At 40.4% G+C, this 26,542-nt stretch overlaps 1 protein-coding gene across 1 annotated transcript in view; it reads left to right on the plus strand.

The window, feature by feature from the left end:
- Nucleotides 1–26,542, plus strand: part of SOX5 (SRY-box transcription factor 5) — a 290,578-nt gene that overhangs the window by 110,011 nt on the left and 154,025 nt on the right. Inside the window, exon 4 of the mRNA XM_084290955.1 lies at nt 20,109–20,195. Within this exon, the coding sequence (XP_084147081.1) occupies nt 20,109–20,195 (87 nt within the window). The remainder of the gene's footprint in view (nt 1–20,108; nt 20,196–26,542) is intronic.

Genomic DNA, 26,542 nt, shown 5'->3' on the forward strand with positions numbered 1-26,542 from the left:
TCTCTCCATTTACTATGGCAGGCCTGTGGTTAGGTTCACAGAAAGAGGATACTAAATATTCTTCTGTGCTCTACAATTTTGTCTTGCAGTCCCTTACCATTCTCACCTAGTGGTGCATCTCAGTGCTTCGCATATTCCTAACTTTTCCCAGACTGAGGAATAAGGAAATAAGGTCATTTAAGCTCCATGCATCAAGTTTGGTGCCATCAGATTCAATGTTCTGTGTAAGTGTCAGGTGTTAGGAGTCTTAGCCCTTAGTCAGAAGAGAAATATATGTTATTTAAAACCTCTTAAAAAAAAAAAAGCAAACCAAAACATTTTGAAAGTCTTACCCAGATGAATGACTTCCTTTTGACTGAATGAGTTTGTTCCCTCTATGACTAGTGTATTACATGTATGTAGGTGAATAGGATCATTCGTGTTCTTTTGAAGTGGGACATATTGGGGATCTTCCATGTTCCATTACTGCAGTCAGATTTCACATGATGATGATGAGGTGATGTTTAGATGATATTCATGTCCTTGTACACTCTTTCTTGATGGTGATACTCTACTTTTGTGGAATTTACATATATATTTATAATCTTTTTTAAAATGTGTCTCCTGTGTCCCTTGACTTACATGGTCAGATGTGCCAGAAAAATAGATTCTTTTTGTTTTGTTTTGGTCTACTGATCAAAAAGACGAAGTCTCAAGTTCCAGGAAAGTAAGAATAAAAAATATCCTCGAGTTTTTCTGTGTCAGGGTCAAGTATTTTATGTGAACTACCCTAATTGTATGAAAAAAAAAATAAAAGGCTATATTGTCAAATGAAAATCAGCTTTTGTGATTGTGGATCAAATTGTAATTCATGAAATAAATGTAGCTTCACTGTGGTACTATCAGAGATCCCCTGCCATACTGCTCAGCTTAAGAAGTTGTACCTTTCTCTGGGTGATATCATTGTGTAGGTAACCAGCAGTCATTCATGCTGCTTTTGTACAGCCCTTCAGAAGACTGTGTGCCTGGAGGTGCAGTCTGACCACTGATAAAATGCCTTCACTCTGAACCAAACAGCTTTCCTATGCTATATAGTATAAAATCAAAAGGTAGAAGTTTGTCTTTTGTTTCTCATACTGCTTCGTGTTAATAGGTTGGTAGGGAAGAGAAATGAAAAAAATAACAGGAATCCCTTTATCTCAAAAAGTGAACCCACAGAAGATTTCAAGTAATTTTCTTTTCTTGCTGTTTTCAGAAACAGACTTCTATACAGAGATGATCAATTTGATCTGAGAAAATAGTCTTTTACAAAAGAAGCTTTAAGCAAGATCTCCATCAGTCATTCACAGGAAGATGTAGGGGATTTTGGTTCTATTTTTTTTCAGTCTTTTCCAACCTCCTACGCGTCTGGGTTATAGGTGGGGTTAAGTTGGGAAGCATTAAAAGTCAGAAATGAACCATTTTTGGTATGCTTAGCATTTATCCAAAGGTAAGAGAAGCTATTTGAAAGACTTTTTTAGCGAGTAAACTTCCACAATGATTTAAGAGAGACAGGTGATTCAGGGGGGTCTCAGCAGTGTCTATGATTTTAAGAAATTATCTGTACTTTGACAGTTTTAGAGGTTATCCCCATCACTAACAGAACAATACGTTCTCTGTGATGGGCAACTTGAGGGATCGCACCGCTTTTATTCCTTTGGCCCTTAGCTACCATTTTGTATGCATGCTGCTGGGTGTTCTTAGTGGCGAGTGGATTTCACTTGCAGCAGAGAAGTGTGTGTGCATGTGTGTGCACGTGTGTGCCAGAGGGACGGGGAGGGGGGCAGAAAGGAGCCTGTATGAAATGTTCTGGGGAGCAGGGCGAGGATACTGAATGGCAACATTTAGGCATTGACTGTGACATTGTATTAACCTTTTTAATGGATGTATGTAATAAAGTGACATGTAAATGGAGCACAAGGGGAGATATGACACTATATCTGGAAAAGGATAAAACAGCCAGTGAATACTGGGCTATTATAGCAGTTTGCAAACCTTGGATAAACTCAGTCAGCGGTTGTATAATTGGTTATTCAATCCCGACCCTTGTTCACAGCTCAAAGCCAGGAACACTGAGACCTGTTGCCAATTTGAGTGAATGCAGTGACTGTGCTCGGCCGGGGCCTAGCACTGGAGCCAGGCCTTTTCCTGTGGGCTGGTTTCCACCATGTCTGGGACTGGCGCGGTGACAGTAGCCCTTTTGTTGCAAAAGGCTGGCTGGTACTCCCCTCCTTTGCAAAATGTCTAACAGCTACACAAATATAAGAAAATGGGAAAAGGGACTTACTGTAGCTTTTCTCATACTGAGTTAAATGTAGGGGCTGTGAAAAGGAGGCAAAGTCCAAGCAATAAGGGAAACCAAAGCGTGCTGTGAAAAGCTGAAGCTAGATAAGGGAAGCACCATGTTCCTCCAGCGTATGATGCAAGCTGTGGAGAAAGCGGGACCGTTTTAAATAGCACAAGCCATGCATCCAGCACGACTCTCTCCTGCTACCTTCCACAGCAATCACCCCTGCCCGCCTCTGGGAAGCCTGTGCAGATGAAGGGGTCCCTGTCAGCCTGCTGCGGTGGCCACACAGCCAAGCACGGGGACTTCTACCTGGAACCGCACCGTAAAAAAGTGCAAAACCACCGATGCTGCCACCACGGCTTGTGTGAGTGCGGCTGGTGTGGAGGTTGCTTCATGTGCCATGGAGGCAGTGTTGTGTGAGCCAGCTGGAGATGAGCAGGGGGAGCGCTGCGAGTACCCCTATCCCCTCCACGCGCACAGCTTCCCCGTAGAGGCAGGGAGATATTTATGGAATGTCCTGACTCAGAGACCAGCTGTTTCTCTTCTAGTAAAATGGTAGTTAGAAATAAATCAGAAGAAGGTTTGATTTTGGTTGATGAAATAATGAATATTCAGTAATATATATAGAAGATGAGCCTAGATGAGCTAATGGTCCCTTCTGGTTTCCAGCTTTTTGTGAATCAATCTGCAGTGCTATGAATCTACAGCTTCTCTTTTCCCTTCCCCCCCCCCCAGTTTTCTCAGCATTCAGCAGTGGGATCTTGTTCCTTTGTAACCACTATAGTTTTTTAATGCACATAGGTTACACGGTATTATTTTTGTCACGTCATCAAACTACATCACCTCAGAGGGAAAGGAATTGTTGATTATGCACAATCTTTTAAAGTTATGAAATAACATCGAGGTAATGGTTAAAAATTATATTCCTGTAGATCACAAAGAGATGGGCTTGGGGGCTAATCTCTTTGCCATTCTGATTTACTCTAGTTCAGAGAAAATAATACAGAGTGCCCGATTTAATGAAAGGCTGCAATTCAATCAAGAGGTTCTGCTGAGGTCATATAATATAAATGGTTACAGCACCTCTTGACTGAGTTACAGCCTTGATAATTCAGTACTTTGTTGTTATTTATGAGGGTAACTTTTCAAAGTAATCTGCATATCTCCCGCTAAAACCTGCTTTGAAAATTTTATACCATGATGTCATTGAAAAAGAATTTTTTTCTTTTGGTAAGAAAAGAAAGGAAGAAAAAAAAAAAAGCGAAATGAGAGGGGAAAGGAATGCATTGTTTTAGAATAGAAAATTAATCACTTGGAAATGGACTGGTTATTGTGAAGCAAATGCAGAAAGAGTATTGAACTTGCGATACATGAGAAAAACTGCACAAACTCCTGCCGAGGCTTTTAATGGAAAATACACCACACCATCTCATTATAAACACAGCTTTGAGAGCAGAGTTGTAACTGTGGAGGAAAAGTGGCATTATAGAAATAAATATATACTTTTTATAATTATAGTTAATGTAGCTCAGCCTTAATTGAAGTATTGTATGGGGTAGCAGGAACATGTCGTGGTAGGGGACCCTGGAATGTGGGTGTTTTGGGTGTTTATATGAAAGATGCAGCATTGTGTCTTGGTGGTGAAGCTGGAATGGCTTAGTGGTCAGGCATCCAATGCACTGAGTCCATTGAAGCCTATCCCTATTGACATTGCAAAACCCACTCAACATGCACCTCATCTTCTTAATCCCCCAAATATTATCTATGTTTTACATTACAATGCAATATTGTATGCAAGGATAATGCACTGATGTCTCCCTTAGGTCAATGTCTCCAATTTGGTGAATTGTAGGTGTCTGACTGGAGGTCTACACCCTCTCTACAGAGGGTGTAGACGAATGAATGCTTTAGATGCCTCATGAATTTAATATAGCTAAGAGACTAGTGGGCTTAAAGGACTCTGTAGTAGCCCCACAGAGAACTACCCAAATGTGATTTAAATAGGATGGAGGAAACTTTTTATTCCTTTATTTTCTCCAAGTTAGATGTGTTCAAAGTGGTAATAGCTGCTTTTACATGTTTTAAACTTCCAAAATGTATCTGAAATATATATATGGAAACAAGTGTTTCAATTAAGCTCAGATCAAGGCTTTGCAGAAGCCTAGACTTTGTGCAGAGCTCTCTAGCAATGCACACCTACAGTGCTCCTTTTTTTTTTTTCTCTCTAGTGAAAGGTAAATGGAAGAGGGAAGAGGGGAAAAAAGTATAACACACTGCCTACCTAGTAAACGACAAATCACAGCTGAGCTACACCTCTTCAACTCTGAAGTCTTAGAAAGCAAAATATTTCTTTTGTTCAAATTTTTAGAATTGAAATTCATTCACAGGATTCTCTGAGAACTGAAGAATTCCTGTTGCCAAATTTAGAAGCCATTAGGTTCCAACATTTGAACATTTAGAGGCGAAATTTCAGAAAGATCTGGAAAAGGTTTGATTTGGGGATTGTTGCATTACATTTCTCCATTTCACTTCTCTGCATGAGCTATAATGAGATCAAGTTGTTTTGTTGTTTTTTTTTTTGTTTTGTTTTTTGTTTTGTTTTTTTTTTTTTTCAAATAAGAATTTGTTTCCATGAAGAAATATTCTAGTTGATTGAGAAATAGGTTTTTATACCTTTCTGTGAAAAACAGTCATTTTAAATTTTCTTTAATCCCCTGGCCATATAATAAATAAAATCCTGGTTCTTCTATTATATATAAAGCAAAAGCTGATTGTGGCATTTTTGTCACTGTTACATTTTCCACTACTTACCCTCTCATCCTTGCAAGGATAGGCATAACATGTTCTATATTATGTCCTATAATGTGACCTTTACTTTTTTAGTTAGACTGCCTTTCTGTAGTCCTGATTCAGGTTGTGTTGAAATAACTGGAAAGATACTCTCTTTGATGCAATGAGAATTAGATGGGACCCTTTGGTTCCATCATCTGCTATAGCAGGGCTCAAAAAATACATGAGCAAATGGGAAAGTTTCCCAAAGACGTATGATGCTCTGTGAGGGACTTGGAAAGTTAGCCTCTATTTTATACCAAGGGTCTATTAAGGCACTTTCATTGCTTTAGCAAAGGAGCGGGAAGCTGCGTAAATCGGTGGTGTAGTGCTTAATGGTTGTGTTCACAGAACTGGGAGGCTCCAAGTTTAGTTTAGTGGTTAGAACATAGGCAAGAAGGAAAGCCAGCACAGAATAATTCTTCCTTTCTTTTCTGTTCTTCCCTGTAACCATTGTATTTTACGTGGCATTTGACCATGTCTATTTGTCATTCATGTGGCTTATTCCACCACCATCACCACCAACCCCAAGTACATTGGAAAATGCTGTTGAAGAGGGAAAGGGGGAGATGGGAGGGCATGATTGTGTGGTTTTTGCCAATTGCAACTCTTAAGACTTTGCTGAAAGCTGCAGTCATCAGTGTGGTTATGCGATACAGAAATTTATTCTATTGGCTTTCAAGGTATAGACGGCTTTCATTTACACCATAGCATCCCCCCAGGATTAAGTCATTTGTTGCTCTGGCATTCTCTTAAAGCCTGGTCACAAAAGAGAACTTTCTGAACAATGGGCCTGTTATCCTATTCAGCCCTTTCTGATCTATTAAATTCCCTGTTACACCATTCTGCAATTCCTCCACACCCCACCTTCCCAGACCCCCTGTTCTCAAGCAATCTGGGAATTTGCCCTTGTCATTTGCCTCACTCCACAGGAGCCCCACATCCCTCTGTTTCCCCACCCCACTTTTGATACTGACTCTGTGTCCTTTTCTGTGCTTGGCATATTCACATATATTTGGTATGACTCTCTTTCATACCTGCAAGCCACAGAAACATTTAATATATGTTTGTGCAAAGACTTCACCATCCCTTTCAGAGAGAGATAGGTTTTAAAAGAAAATAGTTCATTTTTATCTCAAGGCTGAAAAAGAAAAGCAGAATTGTGTGTGGTTCTTTCGAAGCATCTCTTACTAGATATGAAATAAATTTGTTTGTAAACTGCATATTGTTGAGCACTGCGTCGGCAAGAGAGGTAGGTACCACATGTAAGAGGTCAACGTTAGCCACAACATTAAATCACAAAAGGTATGATTCTGTATAACAGTCTGATAATACTCTCATTCAGACAGTTCATTAACATATTTCAGACGGGTGAATGGTAAAATTGAGGTACAGTTGCTAAGCGTAGATTCTTTTTTTTTTTTTCCACACAGAACACCAGTTCTGTGAAGTTACTTCATTGCAAGCATTAAAATTTAGCTGAATTTCTTAGGGACTTGGAGTTTGTTTGAATCAAAGCTCCAAGTTACCCCACAAAGAAAAAAGAAACGAGAAGGTAGATTCAGGAATCCCAGCAGTCGAGCTGCCCGGATCTATTCTTTGGTCCAATATGCTCTTCATTTACAGATTGTCTTTATTTGAAGGAGCTATCACTCCCAAAAAGCACAAACTTCTATTGTCAGGAGAATTGGTTTTAGGGCTTGCAAGATCACATTCCTAAGTATAAGTCCAGCTCCTCATAAAGATTTGTCTTACTAATTTTCACACCATGCATTGTGGTTCCTGTGCCCCTGGCCTTTACTCGGTTATAGCCTAATTAATGCTTGTGATCATAGTCAGAAGGAAGTTGGTTTTTTGTTTGTTTGTTCTTGGATAGGTAGGTATGATCTTTCTGAGGTTTTTGAATAAGAGACCAGAGTTTTGGGAGAGAAAATGTAGGCGTTTGAAATGTAGCTTCATAAAGACCCATGTTAGCCTGGGTGATTTGATGCCTTCTATGCCAGTCAGAGCTCCTCAGAGTATGCTTTGATTCCTTCCTAGCTATGGAAAGCAGAAAGACAAGAGAATACAGATACAAACATCAGCAGTACCAGATTTCTGTATGTTAAAACAAAGTGCAGCTTTCACTTATTTAGAGCAGAAATCTGATGTCTGTCATCCTCACACCCCAGAAGCAAAGAGTGAATGTGATCCTGAACTGCCGATGTGGCAGTAAAGGTAGTCCCTTCAAAATGGTTCTTTCTTCTTCAGAACAACTTCTTCATCCTGCTTCAGTTCACTTTAAGCCTCCTCTTCAATGATCTTGTGGAACGATACTGGCGAATGCTCTGGAATTGCAGAATAAAATGGTTTTGTTTATGAGAAAGACGTTGTTTCAGTCATCCCAAGCACTACCTAGGGGCAGGTCTCAAACAGTTTGAGAAATACGTAAGGATGAGTGTACCTACACCTCTCATTATTTGAATGATTATTGGTTCCGAGGGCAACAAGGACAAAGTGAGAAAAGGCTAACTATAGGTGGAAGATGCAGTTTGCAGCATGGAGATGAAAGGGCTATTTCTTGTTTTAAAGTAATTTCCCTTCACCAGTGGAAATGCTGACATTGTCTGTATTTCTGGGGCCTGTATTCTTTGTGCTAGGATTAATGTAGTGCCTCTTGATTGTTACCACTGTGTAAAGAGCTGCACAGTGAAAGGCCTTAATTCTTGGGAAGGTATTCTCTTCTTGCCCTGTATCCACCTTACTGGTCCATGGCAATTCATGAAAATGTACTGAATGTAGATATCCTTCTTGTGGAACTAGACAAAGGACGTTGTAGCATCCTGAGGTAGATGGAGGTAGTCTTAAGTTTCCTGAAACAGTCTGAAAATGTTCAGCTGCAGGGTATGCGTAAGATTCTTCCCTGATCAAAAAAGAATTAAGGTTTTTTCCCTTTAGAATGGTGGACATCATTTGAAGGCATAGTTTATGCTTGAATCTAAATCTTATTGTCTTTACTGACAGCAGAAGCTCATGTTACTGCTCTTTGCCTCTTCATTCTCATGTTTGCCTAGACTGCTGCAGTTAACTCTTGGATGGCTGGGCAGTGGGGGAAGGCAGAGTTTGTGACCATTTCCAGTAGTCTTAGCAAGTGGCCGTAGCATTGCACTGACTCTCCTGCTCCTTCAGTGCAATGTGTAATATAAGGGCATTTTGGTTTTTGACAAGGGAGTCCATTTTCTTAGTCTTGTTCTTTCCTTGTTCTCAGTATCTTCTTTTTTTTTTTTTTTTTTTTTCCTCTTTGACTTTTCTCTCTTTCTTTCTGACTTTCCTTTCCCCTTGTCTAGAGCTATTATGTTAGAGAGCTATGCATAATAGAGTTTCTCTGATTTCTCTTCACTTATTTGGGAATAACCTGTCAGAACCGTTACATGGTTGAATCACCCATGTATCTTGATGTTACTCCCTAACTCAGGAAGAAAAATGCTAGATCAAAAGGAAACCCAATGTATTTCCTCTCCCTATTTACAGTGAAAATAACAGAGTCCAAAAAATCCATGAATGGAGACAAGTGAGAACAAACAGAACAAGTTGTCGAGGCAGATGGAATACTGTACTTTGGTGGAGAAGCCTGTGTGCAAATCTTGGAAGATTATTTTAAGCAAGTCCAAAGATGACATTAGCTTTAATAATTTCTACTTAATTTGGCATAATGATTCCATGCAAGTCCATTTATATCACAACGAGCATGCTGATTTACAATGAAACTACCTGCACTTCAGAAGCTCTAGTTTACAGCGTACTTTTTTTTATTATTTTTTTATTATTATTATTATTGTTTTATCTTTCTGGCATCTGGCAATCAATGATTGAGATTTTGTTTTCACATATGTTGTGCAAGAAGAGTTCAGGATGTGTAGTTGTTTAGCATCAGGCGTATGTGCTTTAATTCTCACTTCCAGTGGTAAAACAGTCTGTCATATTTTTTAAGAGAACAGAAATCTGAGCCTACTGTTTTCTTGGTTGTTTTGGGGGGTTATCCATTTCAGTTTTCTATTTTAATTTTTTTTTAATCCTTTCAATGGTTCTATTAAAATGCCAAATGAATATTTTATGGTTCTTTCAGTATTATCATTAGGTTCAAATTAAAATAGTCCGCATTTACTCTAGGAAGTACACAGCCAATCTGATGACTATAGCCTTTTCACTGCAGAATTATGTCAACTTATAATTTAAATAAATAGGTCCAGATGATAAGAAGTTGCATATGCTTTTACCTTGGTTTGATCAATAACATGTGACTCTAAACCTATCAGCTCTGTATGTCAATATTTTGATGTTTTTCAGCATTGTATTTTCAATTTTCAAGCATATTTGTGCTTCAGGTGACTTACTTGCTCTTTTACTGATTATGTTTGGACATGGAGTTGCCTGATTTGCCTTTATATTTCCTGTTTTTCTTGTACATAGGTAGTGCAAGGTTTGCATTTCGCAAAGCTTATCTGTTACAGAAAGTTTACTAATGAGTCATGTCAGCTAGTAAGTATATGTTTATTCGTTATTAGGATGAGAAGACATTTTGGCATTGTTTTTCTCCTAGTAACAAAAGGTCCAAGTGCTGTGTTTAAATGGGTCACTTTCGTTTAAGAGAAAATTAACTTTTCTTCCATATGCCATTGTTCTCTGAAGAGAATTATAATACGGTTGGTGAAATGCTAAGAACGGTGAAGAAAAAATGTGTTAACCTGAAAAGAGGGAATGTCTTATTTATTGCCTAGCCTTGTACTTATCCTACAAAAACAAATACTTGGGGTGTGGGGTGAGCTCGTCCTGAGTCCAATGTGTGCATCCCCTTACTCTCTCTGTCACTTCTTGCCGTTTAACTAATGGTCATATCTCGATTCACCCCTCCCCACCTCCACTCCGCTGACATCATAAATTATCCAGGTCTAAATGGACAACATTCATTAGCTGTGCACTTTACGGAAAGAGCTAGCTCAGGAGCTAAGCGCTCACCCATTTTTATTAAAAGTTAAAAAGCTCCTTGCTGTCACGGAAAGGGGAGGTTGGGGGAGGTACAACGGAGGACAGTGCCGCAGAGCTAATAAATAAAAATAATAACTATTACCATTGGTTGAGTGACCCAGGGAGAAGAGCACTACTGAGCCATTTGTTGTTCCCTTTCACTTGTCAACAGCAGTGGCTTAAAAGCCTTAGCCATTGTTCAGGGCCTAATAGCACCTGTTGGGAAGATAGGAAGACAGCTGTCAAAAAAAAAGGGGGGGAAAAAAACAACAGAAAAAAAGAGGTGGGGGGAGGAGGGTGGAAACCAGTGATTAGTTCACTAACATGTATGTCAGTGCAGCTGCAGGAGGACATTTCACGACTTAGGTTCAGAGGTGAGGCCTCCTCCGTCCCCTGCTCTCCAGCCTCTTTGCCCTGTAGCAGAAGACTTCCCCAGGGGCTGGCAGCAAGGCTCAGCACGAGCAGGAGCCAAAAGCCTCCAGGAATGCCAGGCAACAGGGCCTGATCTGTGCATGCTGTTTGTACATGAGAGCAGTTACAGTAAACAACAACAAAAAAGCCCCAAACCAAGCCTCAACCGCAGAAGTTGTAGCTTTTTGATCAGATCACTCATTTCAGTTTTATTTTTCATAGAATATTGCGAGTTGGAAGGGACCCACAAGGATCATTTTTATTATTGCTCTCTTGTGTTGGCAAATAAAGCTCTTCTTTGTCAGAATAAAGGTGACATGTAAGAAAGACCCAGAAGTAATAAGCCCCAAATACCAACAGCTCCCTTTACAGTTGATAATCTAGGGGCCAAAGTTGCATATGTTTCGGTGGCAGGAAATAATGGCTGTGGCTGAAAGGCTATTTAGAAAATGGTCTCCTCAGCTTCATCACTTACAGCCCTTGCTTTTGTCATTTTGGGGGAAATAACAAGCACTTCAGGCTGCATTTTTTTCCACTTTTAAAAAGTCACTTTGAGATTTTCAGGTAAAAAATGCTATAGTAACTGTGCAGCAGTGTGACACTGTTGCTGTTGAATTTCATTCAGTATTTGCAGTGGAGTGGTTGAACTTCAGAAGGATTTCCTGGAAATTCTAGCCAAGCACTGTAGTTCTCAATTTACGTTTTATGATTATTTAGATGATATGCTTTTTGACTACCTTGAGGTTTTGTGTTAGTGTTGGGAGGGTTGAGAGTTTTATGTGAAGAGAAGAGAAGAGATTTCTGTCAAAGGATAAACTAGAACATCTTTAATGATAACTGTAAATACCTGTAAAAAGTTGATGTATAGTCATCTCAGTGAACACTTTTTTTTAAGCTTTCTTGTTCATTTGGAATGTGTGGAAGATGTAAAAATATAGCAGACAAAAACCACTGCCCTCTGTTAATACTAACAATATATTATGGCTCTTTAATTAGAAACTGACTCTGTTGGTAGTCTAATACAAAAATATATTTCAGGGGAATATGAATTTCAATGGAGTATCTCTGTCTAAGTGAGACAGAAAAATAAAACTAACATGAAAGTTAATGGCATTTAATTCCAGATGTCTCTTTTTTTATGTTGTTACTCTTGAAATAGTTTCTGGAAATATTAAAACATCTTTGTGGTTTCAGAATTTCAGTGAAGTTCAGGCTTGGTATAGTGCCTCCTTCTGTCAACTGACACAGGTTTTTTGCTGGGTGGACCACTCCTGCAAAAATCAATTCCGTCTTTCATTTAGAGATGCCTGGAATTAAAGAAGTGCTAGAAAGTTTAAAGACACATATTAAGGCAAAATTATCTTTTTTCACCCATAGGAGAATATTTTTATTTTATTTTACTGTTGCCCTTCTTTTCCTAAAGATTCCCACTGGTGTAATTGTAACATCAATGAAAAAGGAAAATGTTGCTGTTCAGATGTTTGAATGTGAGTTACTCTGATTTATTTATTTATTTATTTTTGTATGTTAGGAAAGTGTGGGGGGGGCTTTTATTTATTTCTTTGTAAGTTTGGTAATGTTAAATAACTTGCTTCCTACTTGTCTGTTAATTTAATTAGGGGTGAAGAAGATGGTGGTAGCGGGGAGCTGGGATCATTCTAAAGATCATGTATGCTGCAGAGGATGTTCCAAGCAAAAGTTCTGCCAGTGAAATGCCGCAGTTGGCAGGATGTGTTCACGATCAGCTCTTTCGGCCAGCTCACTGGCCTGGATCTCCAAAGACAGTCAGGAGCCTAATTCCTTTCCAGAATGAGATTTATGCTCCTGAATGCCTTTGGGAATCCAAAGCACTGAGTCCCAACAAATCTCGTCGACAAAAGAGACATTGTGCTGTGCATAGTATCTAGTACCATTTGCAGCGCCTCGATGGGCCCTGCTCTGGGGGATGCAGTTGCTCTGCTGTAGGACTAGGAAGGCAGAGGCTGAATGAATTCTCTACTGTGAGGACTGGAGATATCCTACTATTGTCTTTGCAAGGACAAGGATTTTGGTAGAGGGTAACAGCATACTGACTACGAACTACTCTGTTTCAGTGTTTATGCAGAATAATTAAGCTGTGGTGGTTTTATGAGTATCCCGTAATGCAGACACATCTCCATTCAAACCTGAAATGATCATCAGCAGCTCCAGGCTTGGTGTGGAAGGCGAAGTTCTTGGAGGTGTGTGTGAAGCACACCACTGCCCAGCAGTGCAGGCACACAAATACAAATGCCACTCCAACAATAATGGCACAGGTGGCTGTTATCATACAGCAGCTTGCAAACGCAGATTATCATTGTGGAGGGGGTAATGAAGGTACACTTGGTAGCCTTGAGAGGATCTGTTGACACTAAGGTGTATGCAGGGCGATGAGGTACGTACTCTAGATGTTAGTGTGCCTGGAAGTAGCAGGGACTGAATGAGCTGGGATTCCTTGTTGTTTTGAGTTGATAGTGGAGATGCATGCTTGTTCCCTGACTCAACAGCCTGTTAATGAAAGAAGTGTTTTTGTCAGGTATGCAGCCCCAGAAGGGTTTGGTGTGTCATTGACATAACCATTGTCACCCCAAAGGAGTCTATAGCAACTTGATTTTTAGAATTACTTGAATATTTCACATTCTGAAAGCAAACTCTGTCACAAAGCTTTCTACCAATAAGGAGGATGGAAGCTGAGAAAATCTTAACTACTGCCTAAGTAGCTCCAAAATGAATGTAGACTCTGATGCTGGGAGACTGAAGGGCTGGTAGTTGATATTACATGACAAACTTGGTTTCTTTGTGTTTTATGTCATATCTAGAGCATGGCACTGCTCCCAAAGTGAATGAGTGAGGTGACCATTTGTTGAAATGAGACAGCCTGAAAAGTACACAGTTAACAATACAACTGCCAGTGCATTCAGGTGATGGAAACTATAAAAATTTCAGACAATAGCCTGACTGTTCCTGAGGGTGTAGTTGAACGAGATGCTGGTTTTGGCCACAAATCTAGCTTAAGAAGTCCCTGTGCCTTCCCCCTGTCCTGCTTAGCCATGTGTTCCTTCCTTGTGCTGTGGTGTGTTGGCTCCTCGCTTACATGCAAAGGGATAATTCGTTCAACAACTGGTAGTATAGTGTATCTGAAGATTACTCTAACTCTTTCCTTCCAAACAAATGTACTTGTGTTTTTAGGTAACTTTCTGGTAGGACTGGCAGTATGTATCAGTGAGCAGTTGGAAAAAACAACTGCTTGTATATTTGTGGATAGAGTAAAATCATGCTTTTAGTGGCATTCACAGATTACTGATTTTGGTTTAAAATATTGAATAATTTATTTGTTGTGCTATGGAACCTTTTCTGGCAATGTCAATTACTTTTCTTTAGCATAAGAAGCAGTACCCTTGTGCCAAAAAATCACAATAAAAATGTCTTACCATTCATATAGTGTATACTTCATTAATGCAGCATGATGGATATTACAAAAGAGAGCCAGCAACTTGAAAACAACTCTGGTATTATTAAGCATACAGGAAAACATTCAAGTATGTGCAACAAGAATACCGTGGTAACCTGATGTCATTGTGCTCTGCAGGTGACTGTGGTCACCTGTGGACGGAGAAGTTGATTTTGTCCTCTGAGATAAAATGCTATGGAACTAACGTGGCTGGGGTGGGACTTGAGACTCTGAGAGCAGGAAGGCTGGCTATCCTTGCCAGCAAAGGGAGCTTTTAGTAGGTTTGGAAGCCACCCATGGACATGTGTAGCCCAGCTGTTTTCTGCACAGTGGTTGTGATGGAGTGGTGTAGTAAGAGTCGTACTATGATGTGCTGGCCAAAGCACCGTAGCTTCATAATATCTCATCAAAAGTTGAATATTTCATTCAGCTCTCTGAATTTGTGTCCACAGACCAAAAAGCATTTTGTGTGTATGAACAAAGAAACCAACAGCATATTTCTTTCTGTCTAGTCATTGAAGCTTCAGCTAGTATTTTATCTAGCACCACATTTTTTGCTTACTAGACCTGAGGTGAATTTTTGTTGTTGTTTTGGTTTGGTTTGTTGGTTTTGTGTTTTTTGTTGTTGTTGTTGTTTCATTTTTACAGTCAGACTGTTTTCCTGTTGTGGCATCAAAGTCATACATTTGAACAATATTTACATTTATAGAGGTGTTTCCTATTGTATTCTCCAAAAGTTCAAAATGCTTTTAGATCAGTAAGAAATTGTGGTGCTTCCTGGAAGGCAAGAGAAAAATGTATGTTGTGTGGTTTTTGATTTCCAAATTTAAATAGATTCTGTGTTGTGCCTGCTCATGATTCATAGTGTCTTGCCTAGCTGCAAGTAGTTCCCTAAAAAGCATGATTCTGTTGATGGAGAACCATATGTGTATGCAGATGCTGTATGTCTATGTAACCTGCTGATACCAACTATTTCTTCACAATGATGTTTAATTTTCTTTGCTATGAATATTGTTTATTATTTTGTATAGGTAAGACCTTCATACTGAAAAGGGTGCATAAAAACAGGAATTTTGTGTCTGCATGTGCTTGTCTATTCTTTTAAAGGAAGAGTGGAAATCTGCCCTTAATCGTGTTTCCCGATTTAAAACAGAGTTTCATTGTGGTGCAGAACAAAATGCCAGAGGGATGGTGCATCGATAGGTGAGGGTTGTAGAAATGGTGGGTGGAACTGAGGCTGAGGCCAACAGGTGTAACATATTTATGACCATAGCAGAAGAAAAGGGTGAATAATGGATGGGAGGGTATTTGCCAGCTCTTTCATAATATAAAGGAAAGTGCTTGCCAGAAGTAAAGGGTATATCAGCCAATGCTAAAGTTTATTCATGATCATTTATGCCGACCAAATACTCCTTCCTCTAGGAATGACATGTGTTGGCAGGAAATGTCTGGTGGTCTGGCTGGGTATTGAGCAACTCCTGGCTTCTCTCCACCCTGCTGCAGATCATGTCATCATCTGTGTTGAGGCCAAACATCTTTCTTTTACTTTGTTCTAAGGAGTCTTTCTCTTTCATCGCAGGACAAGAACTGTTCACAGTAGTTATGGAGGAGGGAGCACTTGGGGCACCTCCTTGGGAGAGCAGCTGAGCTCAGACACCATTCAAGCAGGAGGCTCCAGTACTCGGAATGTTCCTCTAACTTGTGGTTGACTTATGTCAGCCTCCTTCCCTTCAGTAGTAGTTGTCTCTTCTTTATAATACCAGAGCTTTGCTGCCTTCTCTCCTCCTCAAATATGGTTCTTCTGGAAGTGCCTCATGTGAACAGCCCCCATCTTGTACCCTGTTACAGCATGATGAAATGACTTGCCTTTCTCTGGAAGCAGGCAGCTGTGTGAGACTGAAAGACTGGAGTTTTCCTTTTAGTAAATACTCAGCAAGAGCAGAAAGAGGCAATAGGGAAGGATTTGGCAGTGAAGACTATCCTTAGCTTTTATAAGTAGATTTCCAAGACTGACCCTGGAGGGTGGATTGAAGAGAACTACCAGAGGGGTTAGGCCTGAAGGGAAGGTAGCGTTGTGGGCCTGGTTTGGCAGGCAGGTTTGGGTACATGTGACTGAACTGATTAAGTCACTCCCAAAGGGGAGTTTCAATGCCTGAAAAAAATAATGCAACTTCTGGAAGTAGACTAAATTAAACACATGTCTACCAGACAGTGCTAAAAACAGTGACTCTTACTACAGCTTTGTAGCGCAGGCCACTTCCTGGAAACAAACTGTTCCTTCCTTAATGTGAAAACTTTGTCTTTTAAGCAAATAAGTGAATGAAGGCATGTGTAAAGGTCAAATATAGAAGGAGAAGGACAATGGTATGCTTGTTAACATCCAAAAAGTTAGATTAAAAAAGGACTGTATGCTAATTTACTCAGATGGTTTGCTTTTCAGTACTGTTGAAGCATTTCAGCATCTATATGCATGCCCAATATGTACAAACACACACGTGCACGTGTACGTGCAAATGGGAGCAGTTAATGGGGGACTACTCAGCTTCCCAGAAAAGGCCCAAGTGAGAATCACCAGCTTCTGGAATCAGACTTCAGGTTTCATGGGGCAGGGAGTCAGCCCCGAGAGCGCTTGGCATGGGCAGGAGCGGTGAGGCCATGCACGGTCACAGTGATGTCCAGCTCTCTCTCCTCAGAGGGCTATTCTTCAGGGGTTCCTGCCATATGCAGCAGTGCAAGGAAGCACATGCAATTCACACAGGCAAGGGCAAAACAAGAGAAGCAAGATGAGCCATAAATATCTCCAGTAAAGAGCTAATGACTGATAAACGTGCTGAATAGAGACAGCACAAATCACTTCTGTGGATTCATTTGTATCTGTATTAATCCAGTCAGTCTCCTCTTCGCCAGCATTTTCTTAATGACTCCTGTTATTCTTTCCATCTCAGTCTTTCTCTTTGGTGCCCTCTTTGGCGTAATCCTCTTTTATAATTACACTTACCACTTTACATAGTCTTTCTGGAACTAAAATATTTCCCAAACATTAATGAATTACTGCTCACAAACTACCCGCGAACAACTCTTTTTGTAGATTTATTCATACTGTGCTGTGGATAAACAGGGAACTGTTTTACTGCGTGCCATAGGACTCATGCTGCAAATAGGTAATGGAGGGTCTCCTTAGCTCAAGTGGGGATAGGGGGAGAAGTGGGGCTAATCCTGGGCTCCGCTCAAAGATGGAATTAGGAGGAGTTGAGAATAGTTGTGATACGCAGAATGGCAGAGCATGTCGTCTGTAGCTGTTTGGAATGCAAATACAGATTGTAATAATACATAGTTGTCCTGATGCATGTCCAAAATCCATACCACTGTAACTCAGATGTGGTGAAATCATTTTGTTAAATCCAAGAGGAAAACGAGTGCTAGAGAAGGGACTAGGAATAGCAACAGTTCTTGTGTGCAGACCACCTTTTCCAATTTCAAACTGCACAGTGAACGTGCAGGCCTTAAAAGTTTTATTGACTTTCTAATGAATCTTGAGGAGTGCTTCGCAAGCAAGGTACAGTGTTTCTTTTCTTAATTTGTGCGCATCATCTTCCCAAAGAAGCCTGAAAAAAGCTGAACAAAAGCTTGGTTTGTTTCTGTGTAATTTGTGAAAGCTGTACAGTCGTAACCTTTTAAGCAGTTATTTTTATTTAAGATGTATAAATTTCAATTTTTATTTATCTATTTATTTATTTATTTATTTTAACGGGGTTCATAAATGACATAGTAAATGTTTGTTTCCAAGATATGGTGCATAATGTATTTCACAAGCAGTTACTGAAATGTGATAGGTTGAGTGTGTGAATAGCATGTTTTATGCAAGTACAATATGTTAACACGGTGTATAGTAGAATTAAACAAGCTGTTATTTAATACAGCTCTTCAGCTCTGTGAAGCTAGAGAGGCGGGGAAGCTATTGTCTTTAAGAATTAAAGTTCTTTTCAAGTATTAGCAGGACAACTATTTGCTGGTTCTGTATCAACATTGTGCTGAAGTGAAAACCGCGGTTCAAACCAAGAGGGGCTCGAAACTAAGTTAATACATTAATTAAACACGATTGCGCGTTTTTTTTTTTTTTTTTTTTCCGAAAGAAAAGGCAATCCGTCTAATATTTAGAAGTTAACGCGTAGCCCTTCAGCAGGGGCGACGCCGCCGAGGTGAGCGCGCCCTGTTCCAGGCGCGGGGCCGTTGCATTTCCAGGCAGCCCGCAGCCTCCCGCAGCTCGGAGCATCAGCTCGGAGCACCTCCTCGGCGCTGCCCGGCCCTCGCTCTTCGCCTCCTCGCCGCCGATTGCGGGGACGGCCCCGGCGGGCTCCGCGCACGTTTTGTCGAGCCGCTGGGGAACGGCTTTGTCACGGGCTTCGCTGACAACAGGCTGAGAAGTGCGAGGTGGTGCCCGCAGGGGGGGTTCCGTAGCCGCATTCCTGCCTTGTTTGACCCACAGAGCCGCGTCCAGAGGCACGGGCGCTCGCCCCAAGCGAGCCCGAGCGCGTAGGGCTGCGGGCGGTGGCGGCGGGTGCCGAGGGGAAGCCGGGGCTCCTCGCCGCCCCCCGCCACCGAGGCTTCGTGGAGGGCTCCTCGCCGCCCCCCGAGGCTTCGTGGAGGAGAAATTCGGGAAATAAAGCGGAAAAAAAAAAAAAAGAAAAAAAAAAAAGGCGAAGGGCCGCGGGCGCGGAGCGCAGAGGGGGGAGCTGGAAGCCTCCCCTCGGGGTCTCGAAGCGCCTCTTCGGAAGAGCTCGGAGTTGGGGCTTCAAGAAAGTCGGCAGGATTAGCCAAACGAGATAATGAAGGCTCCTCGTAATGGTTTTTACTGTGGGGAAAATTAACCAGTTGCTAATAATTGTATGGTCTCTAGGCCAGACGGTCCCTTTGATAAGTTAACATGTACTCCCTTTATGCTCCTGGTAGGGGGTAAACAAATGCCTGAACAAATACAAATACACATAAACACGAATGTGGAGAATAGCAGTATATGTCTTAGATCCAGATAATAAGTGTGGGTATTGTTATTTAGATGGTGCATACTGGGACACTTATCTTTTAGTACACTCCATTTTCTAACTGAATGCAGTGCTAATCGTGGGATTGAAAGCTATTGTAATTGTGTACCCATCTAAATGCTGACAAGAATATACAATTACATTGTTTGGAATTGAGTTTAATGTTCTCTGAATTTTATTAGCATTTATATTTACTTATGCATTAAAATTCTACACAAAAAGAGGTCAGAATACAAGAGTTATAGACATAAATATCAGACCTATCCACACCCTCGCTGCATTTCTGCTGAAAATACCGAACGAATATATTTTATTTTATTTTATTTTATTTTATTTTATTTTATTTTTAAAGGAAGTGATAGAATCTGAAATGAGCAAATAATGGGTTTCCATTCTAAGCAGTGCCTTTTCTCCCTCTGGATTTTGCAATCGTTTAAAGGTTTTTTCATACCCGACTTTTTATTATTATTTATAATGTGCGTGTTACTGGAAAATCTTTCCACAGTATGCTTACCACCACGCGATGTTTAAACACACATTATAAAGTGGATGTAATTGTAAACACTCAGAGGGATATAATTACACGTAGCAGATTTAGGAGCTAATTCTTTGCTTCTCTCTCTCTCTCCCTCTCTGTCTCTCTCCCTCTCTCTCTTTTTACTCTGCATTTTATCAACATAATTATTTTTTGACTGCAGACTAACACCCAGAAATTGACAGGCATCCATTATAAGCAGCAACTTGTTCAACAAATTGAAAAACAATGAACTGCAGGTTTATATGTGCCCATTGTCATACGGAATTACCATGGCTTTGTTCCACAAGAGGAAAAAGCTAATGGTTTTGAAACAGCAGGTGACAAAACACATTCTTCTTTTTTTTTTTTTTTTTTTTCCTCCCCTCTTATCAGTTTGTTGATGAAGTCATTACGAACTGGGGCCCAGAATAGGGTTGGCCTTATTTTTAGCAGATAGACTTTTAATGAGTTCTATTGTGGAGACAGTCATGTTGATTTGCTTACATTTTTTTTCCCCCCTTCACTCAGAAACTCCCAGTATTGAAAAGCTACTATCAAAGGACTGGAAAGACAAGCTTCTTGCCATGGGATCAGGGAACTTTGGAGAAATAAAAGGTAATGCTCTTTCTGTGCTACAGCTGAGAATTAATATGCTTATATCATGGGCTTTATGGAACTTTGTTTGTTTGTTCCTGTTCCTTCCCCTCCCCTCGAAACATGGTAATTCGAGGCTTAAATGAAGTGTATGCTCTCCATCTGTAGTTAATGTAAATAAATAAAACGTTATATTGCCCTAAGTGAATTAATTTATATAAAGCTGTTGTTGCACATATCATTCTGCATTATAAGAGGACACATCTTGTTCCTGGACTGAAAAAAAGTCAACTCATGTATCAAACACAGGCGTATGTGTGGTGTCAGAGTATAGCAGAACTCAGCTTTTGAAATCTGAGGGTGATATAAGTCCCTGTTAATGTTCGTACAGATTTTGATGATGGAGATTTTTGACTTTAAGTGTGTAGAGGGAAAAAAAAAAAAAAAAAAAGAGCAAAGTTTGTGTAATGATATCTCTAGGTACCAAAATTAGCCTGTGCAGATTTTAAAAGACAGCGTACAACATCTGTGCACTAAAACACGTTCTTTTAAAGCCGTACTCCAGAAGGAAAATGACAAAATTTGACCACTCTCCAGCAGCAGTAGCTTCTGCTTTGCCAAGATATTTCCCCATTTTATATATGTGAGGTCATTTTAGGGAACCTGTAGTTGTTTGTTTTCATGTAATTTAATATTTTTAATCATTCTTCCTGAACACTTGTGATGAGGAACCAGTGCGAAATACCTGTGTGGCAAAAAATTTAGTTTTCAGAGCAGCCATTATTATTCTGAAAAGAAGCAGGGAGTCTGATCCTTCTCCCATTTCTATCAGTGTACATCTGGAGTAGCAAAATCAAAGCCAATGTTGTTTTGGAAATGTGAAAGTAGAATGAGATTAAAATTAAACCCTTCTTTTATGCTTTTAAATGAGATTTTATCCCTCTCCATTATTTTTGGTTTGTTTGCGTACTAATGGTGTTCCCAGTACAGAGATCCTCATTCAGACAGGCTCCCAGACCTTGTGCCTGGCAGGTTCAAGGACCTTCTGTGCAAGAGGTGGGCAGTATTCGGGAAAGACTGCAACATGACATGCTCTGAGAGGTTAATACATGGGTCAGTGTGCAAAGATGGTGTTATTCTAGTTGTATGTGCCTTCCAGCTTGTCACAAATATGTCACCAGCATTAATTTGCTCTAGTCCTCTGACTTACACAAGTAGGAAAGTATGCCACTTGCTTCCCCTAGTTTCTTTCTAAGAGTCTATAATTAAAAAATAAAAATAAAAATCATTACATATGTAGGATAACTTTAGAACAGAATATCGTGCTTCAGCCCCAAACGGGATGTGATATTCTTGTTATAACTGAGGGCCAAACTCTGTGTTCTTCATTCCCACTGAGCTGAGCACATTTTCTCCGCGCATGCAGAGCAACAGGTCATACCTGTGATTCCTATTGTTTGGAAGTACATTGTTCTGAATTAACAGCATCATCTGCCACGGCCTGATGAATCTTTAAGAAGTTTTGGACCTGAAGGACACACTGGCGGCTTTCATAGCCACTTTTGGGTGTGTTTCGGCAATTCTTGCAGGATTTCTGGAGCTGCTTTAACTCCTGGTGTGCTGGAGCTTGCAGAAGTTTTCCCAGCGTTTCTCTCCCTCAGGACTCGCTGCGCTGAAAAGTGCTGCGAACTGCAAAGGCAGTCTGCTCCCAGTCCCTGTGATCTTGTTCTCTTGGAGGGCAATCTTTTTTCTCCCTCCCTCTCTTTCCCTTTCACAAGTTAAACTTGAAAGCGGCAGCAGCAGCTCTATGCTAGCAGGAAAGAAATTCAACAGTCCTTTCAGTCTTGCCCGGGGGAAGTAGGGGGAGAAACAGCACAGCCTCAAAGAAGAGTTTGCTCTGCTTTAATTTTTGTTTTTTAGCTTCATATTTTGAACACAAGTTGAGTTATTGTTCTGCAGCTCCGTTCAAAAGCCTCACATCTGAGGCTTTTTAGTGCAACTGTGGTGCTATGGTTGGGGGGCATGGTTATTAGGTGTTTGGATCAGGTTTGGCAGTAAGCTGTGAAAACAGGCACTGGTTTATTTTTCCTTCTGACTGCCGTGACAGTTGCAATTATTGTCCATTGTTCCTAGGTGGCTGGAAAGGAGGGAGGATACAATAGAGCATTGCCCTCTGGGGGTAAATGAATTTGACTTACAGGTTCTTGGGGGGTCACGCAGGCTGATTATTTAGTGCCCAGGAATGCGGTTTTCATGGCACCGCCAGCCATGAGCGGCCAACAAACAATGGGTCAGCTGTATTGCAGCTGTATTTAGTGAGACAACATGAAAGGTGTGCAAGTGGAGCTGTTTTATACTCACGTATGCGTGTACAAACACCCATATATTACACTAGAAAATGTTTTTGTCCTTCTATATGAATGTGCAGTTATTAAGTTTTCCAGTTGTGATTTTTTAATTAACTTCTCTCTATATTTGGCTTGGCAGCTGCATTTTTTTTTCTTTCATTTCTATATTAGCAATATTTGGAAACACCGCACAAGTAGTGTCTTATTAATACACCCTGGAATGTGGACAGCAGTAGAAGCTGTACTGCCCAACTGTCTTCTGCACTGAATCGTTTTTTCCATATAACTGTTCAAAATTTCATTGTGTTTTTCATTAGATCTGGGGGAATTTTAGTATGTCATGTGCTAAAGTCTCAGCACTAGGCTACATATTGTTAATGCCCAAGTCTGTGTTATTACCACTGAATTTTATTCTCTGGCAGAGATTAAAAGAAAGGGAGATGAAGTGGAAGACTTTATTTTCTATTAGTGTTATTTCTTTTAAGTTAGAAAGCAGTAATATTTTATTAAAGACTGAGGAGTTTGTGAATGGCGGGAATAAGTCACTAGACTCTAGTTTTGTGTTCACTTCTTTCTCTTACTTGCTTTGTTACTTTCAATAGCTGCTTTAAGTCCCCTCTTCTTAATTTGCATGCCTGTAAAATGGGAAATCCATCACAGAGAATCTGCAAAGGTTTGCTTATAAACTTTAAGGTCTCAGTCAGAAGGATCTGTGTATGTCCAGCTATTAAAGGAAAGGGAAATGTAACAAGACATTTCAGGGCTTGACTGAAAGATATGGCAAGGGAATACCCTTATATTGAAAATGGGGCAAAGTCTAGAAACTGTCATATCTGGAAAAATTTAATTCCAATGCCGCTGTTTGTTTAGAGAGGGTTAAACAAATAATATGAGTTTGGCAATGGGTATTTCTTAAGAATTTTTTTTTGAAATCCATACAATTTTTACTCTGTTTAGAACAAGTCAATCTATAATAAAACCTACAAAGCTTGCAGTTAAATGGAAATATTTTTAAATGAAACTATAAAACTATATATTGAACTGGTTAAAGTCTGTTCAAACTTACTTATATCCATCATAGTCAAGAATGGGGCTCAAAAGGTCTCTGGGTTATTCATGGATAATGCAGTTTATTGGAGTCAGCGAGGCAGAGAGAACTTCAGCTTTCAGACTGATCATCTGTAGGAAGAGAATTACAGCCCCTCTCAGCAGAGCCTTCTGTGAACTGCTGGGTGGCAGTGGCTGCTTTCCTCTGACACGATGCTGCTGAATGCGGCAGGTGCAGCGTGCAGGATGGAGCATCAATAGCTTAAGGTGTGAGAAGTGTATTTCCAGGCTCTTCAGTATCAGTGGCCATCCCCATCCCCATACTTAGAAAACAGGCATGAGACTTGCATTGTGCTGGCTTTGGGCCTCCTCTGAGCAGACTTCAGGGGAGGCTGCTGGCCCTGGACGGCCAGGTGCGTCGTGAGGCACACGGTCGTGCCTACGCAGCTGGGAGCGAGGCGGCTTCGTCCTCCATGAAAAATCTCTTTAAAACTTCCCCAGTGTTCACAAAGCCTTTCTGCTAATCTTGTTCATCTCTCACTTATCGGGAGTTGTCAAGAAGTATAAATACGTATTTTGTGTGTTCCCCACTTAGCTAATTTGAATAGGCGTGTGGAACAAAAGGCTAAACTGACTTTTGTTTCTAATCTTTCCGAGTTGATTTTCTTTGGAAGTGAAGGCATTGTTAACAGTGATTGTGCCCGAATCTCTCAAGAAAGGCTGGGCAAGCCTGAACCTGATTTTCTGTTGTTTAAAAATCCCTCTCTGTTGTACAGGTTAGTTCCTAAACAAGCCTGGCAAATGGGTTTTCTGCATCCACTGTCAAAGAGATTACCATTAGGGGAAATTCAGCCTCTCTTTGTATCCACTTAAACCTAGGTGACTCCAAAGACTTTACCCGAGTAACTCCAGATTTATGAGTGTAATTGAAAGCAAGATTAGCCTACCAGTCCTAATCTTCAATGCATGATAACATAAGACATTTGTTTTGTGTGAGAACCAGTGCTCCAAGTTACATGAAGTATTGGTGCAGGTATTACACCCAACTGTGTCTGATGTATGATAGAGCCGTGTTTGCCCAGGCTCTAATCTTGCTTCTGTGTTGGGAAGATGGGGCATGAGAGAGTACATAGTGAACGGTCTTAGGGCTGCCAATAATGGATAAAGAGAAATAATCCATTCAGTGATACTATAGCTCATCAGAGCCCGTGAATTAAAGACATATGTTATGTAGATTCAATGTATGGATTAAAACGGATAATCTGGTAGGTGACACACAGAATCTTGAGATAAGTGGGCTATGCAGATTCGGTATATGGATTGTGAAGGATAATTCCATTTAAGTAACACTGGACAAGTTAAAGACAAGTAAGCTTTGGGTAGTGCTCAGGTTATGTGCAGTAATCCAGTGAGTGACATGTTGGATCTCATAATCTGTAAACTGAAGGCAAGAAACTAGGGATTCTGCATTTAGATGTGGCCAGGAAGAAGGGGGGGAAGGAGAGAGATTATTAATGGAGAATACGCTGGGTTTAAACCTGTGAGTAATGAAGTGCAGATCCCCAAGAGATGTGTGAAAGCTGCAGACTTCTATAGGAGCTGTGTGAATTTTGCATTTGCAAATTAGTGGTCAAAAAATGTTTCCAAACTTGTGTCAGATGTGGATGTTTTGTCTTTTCTTGTGCGGATAGCGTTGTATTTGGAGTGGGGAGAGAAGGAGGGTGAGAGAGTCTTAAGTGAAGGAGGTAAGATACATGTGGTTGTTGGCTTTTAACTATGATAAATTCAATACTTATTGCAACCTACTTAGTGTCTTTTTTGTGCTTATTTTTTGGGGGTGTTTAATGGTCGGCAATTTGCTGACAGTGAGCTTTAGTCCTTTGCTAATATTGCAAGAGTGCTAGAGGGGGAACCTGCCCAGCGGCACACAGGGGAACCTATGTTTTGAGAGGAAATTTGGCAGCTGCTGAAATAGTGGAGGTTGATCACAGTGCAATGCGATACTCTCAGACTGCAGGGCAGTAGACAGTGCCAACTGAGCCACACCAACGCAGAACATCTTTCAGGCCAAATGAAAGTCTGAAATGGAGATTGTGACTGGATGGAGTTGTTCCTATTTGACCCTAGAATGGGAGGTTAGTTGGGGGCAGTGTCTGTTGGAGGAAACTTCCCGAAAGCATCTGAAATGCAAAATCTGAGAATTTGTGGCAAAGCAGCAAATTCAGACTATTTGGGATTTTTTGTACTTTTTTTTTGTAAAGATACTTAGTGTGATGAGAAAAATATCAGATTCTGTTTGAAGCAAATTCAACTTTTATTTTAAAAAATATTACTAATGGAGAAAGTAGAATAAATTGAACTAATTAGAGTAGCAAATGCCAGTGGCTTTATTTTATTTGAACATGTGGAGGTCAAACCACTGTATTTAGATATCATCCAGAGTGCTGGATGACAAAAAGGACTTAAACCAGTTCTTCTTTGTACTAAAATTACCTCAAAGATGTACTGGTAAAGCTGAATGTTGCTGAGCTACAATTACCAGTTTGTCAAAATAAAGCAAATACATAGATATTTCTTACTGCTTGTACTGCTGCTGCATGAAGTTCCACTAGCAAATGCTGTGTCTCTAGCCTAGTTCTAGCTTGTTGTCTAGACAGTCAAACAAAGAATAACCTCTGAGAAGTAGTCAAAATACAAATGTTGTCTATTCCTTTTGTAACCTTGACAATAAGTTACTAACCTGGTTGAATACCAAGCTTTGTTTGCAGTCTACTGTACCAAAACTTTTTATGACGGCAAATGAAGAATGCTCACTGACAACTTCTTTCCAGCGTTGCGAAACAGTAACGTGTTGGGCTGTTACAGAGCAGACGGCTAAGTTTTTGTCCCCACAGAATATTAATTCGTGAGGGTAGTAATGGCAAAAGACGGTAATTGTTCATCATTTGTTTTTATTCATTCTGCAAAGTCTTC

This window comes from Netta rufina (assembly GCF_964035555.1).
Source record: "Netta rufina genome assembly, chromosome: 1".
Lineage (NCBI taxonomy): Eukaryota > Metazoa > Chordata > Aves > Anseriformes > Anatidae > Netta > Netta rufina.